Here is a 1,844-nt window from a genome sequence, read left to right on the forward strand (position 1 = left end):
TTCTCCTTGCCATGCCTTCCACAGCAGGGGAATGGGACAAAAGAAAATAGAAAGAGGGGCAACAGAGAGATGTAAACTCAGAAGAGACTTGGAAACCATCTCATGGATGCTAAGAGGCCAAAGAAATGTTGAAATTTTGTGCGACAATAAATAATAATCTGACTCTTAGGCTAAATTTTTTAAAAGCTGAGAAGCAAGTTGTCCGCATTGACTGTGTACAGAGTGCTTGTAAAGGTGTGTTGTGTGTATGTGCATAGTGTGTGTGTGTCTGTACACATGAACTGAGGAGCACCAGTGAGCTAAGCAACAATAGTGTAACTACCACAGATTGCCTTGTTTTGTATAATTGAACAGCTTGGGGATGAGCTGATGGGATGGTGGGATGTTGGGATGAAGACACTGCATTGTATTCCATTTGTACTTTCTGAATTTCAGACCATGTAAATGGAATACCTATTTAAAAAATAAATAAGATTTTAAAAATTAATAGTAAAATAATACATGGATTTGCTAATACCTTTGGAAAATAATGAAATAAAGTAAACATTTTAGCAAGCACTACTCTTGGGCTTCCTTCTGCGCTACACTCCCACCCCACAGGGGAATACTGCACAGGTGCAGCCCTGCCTGCCTCACTGTGCATCACTCACAATGCAGTAGTACACAGCAGTGTCTTTCAGGGAAGCCCAGGGCAGCCTCAGCACACTAGACTTCCTGTCGGCAGCGATAAACAGAGATGCCACTTCATTTGCCGTGTCTGTCTTATATCCTTGAATAACAAATTGTGGCCCCTGGTTGTAGAACTGTTGGTACCAGAAGATATACTCATTTGTAGCAATGTTGGTGTGGTTACAGGGTATGTTCACTTCCTGTCCTTCATCTGAAAGCATGAAGATGGGCTGGGTGGTCTTAGCAAGGCTCAAAGTACCTGTGGGAGTAAAAACACAATACTAGTTCCTACTCTGAAACCAAGTTGAAGGCCCAACTAAGCACCCTCCAGTTTCTCTCTCACAGTCAAACCCACCCCCACCTCTACTTCACTACTATTTACTTCTCACTGTGTTCCAGGACAGTTTTTATTTATTTTTTTATTCTGAAGGAATCCTGGGAAAACTGTTCAGAGGCAGAAGGTCTAATTTCTCTGCCTCATGGGTGGACCTGGGGTTTAGTAACAGAACACCTTATTGCCCTAAGACACGCCTCAAATAGATGCTAAGGAGCTGCCTGGAGAAAAATAGGACCCCAAAGCCATCCCTCAACATCCTGGATAAAGAGCAATGGTAGCAGGCAACATGGTAGATTCCTGTCCAAACCCAGATCCCAATGCTTCTTAATCCCAAAATAACTCACCCAAGGTCAAGAGCACGGTCACTCTTGTCACCTGCCTCATATTCTAAGTGTAAACCAGGACCCAGGGTCTGTGTTGTCGAGTTTGAGCCAGGGAACAGGTACAGCAGCAGCAGCCAGATGAGCTACCCGCATGAGCTGCTCTCACCCAGAGCTGTCCCCAGAAACAAGCCAATAGCAGGGCGACAGCTCCTCAGAAGGGGCTTCCCCTCAAGATTCAACTGAGCACTCAGGAAGAAGAGGGGGTAAAAACTTATAGTACAACAGCATAGCAGACTGGGTTTCCTTTTAGATCTTTACTAAGATCTAACCACTTACAGATTTGGTCTGAATGAAGCAACTACATCAGAAGGTAGATTCCATCAGACTCCTTATTCCCCATCAGCTTTCCACAGTCCCAGAGGGTGACCATCAATTATAGTCAGTTTGACAGCTCTGAGAATAACCTTCTGACCTGGGACTTTATGCCCAGAAATCTCCCATGGATCCCAATGCAA

At 44.3% G+C, this 1,844-nt stretch overlaps 1 gene segment (V, D, J or C); it reads right to left on the minus strand.

Annotated features, from left to right (window-relative positions):
• Positions 1-632: 632 nt before the first annotated feature.
• LOC118673381 lies at positions 633-1,390 on the minus strand. The segment is given in 2 exon segments: positions 633-928; positions 1,351-1,390. Coding segments are annotated over 2 exon segments (336 nt in total).
• Between the last annotated feature and the right edge of the window lie 454 nt (positions 1,391-1,844).

Source organism: Myotis myotis, unplaced genomic scaffold (assembly GCF_014108235.1).
Source record: "Myotis myotis isolate mMyoMyo1 unplaced genomic scaffold, mMyoMyo1.p scaffold_m19_p_1, whole genome shotgun sequence".
NCBI classification, from domain to species: Eukaryota; Metazoa; Chordata; class Mammalia; order Chiroptera; family Vespertilionidae; genus Myotis; species Myotis myotis.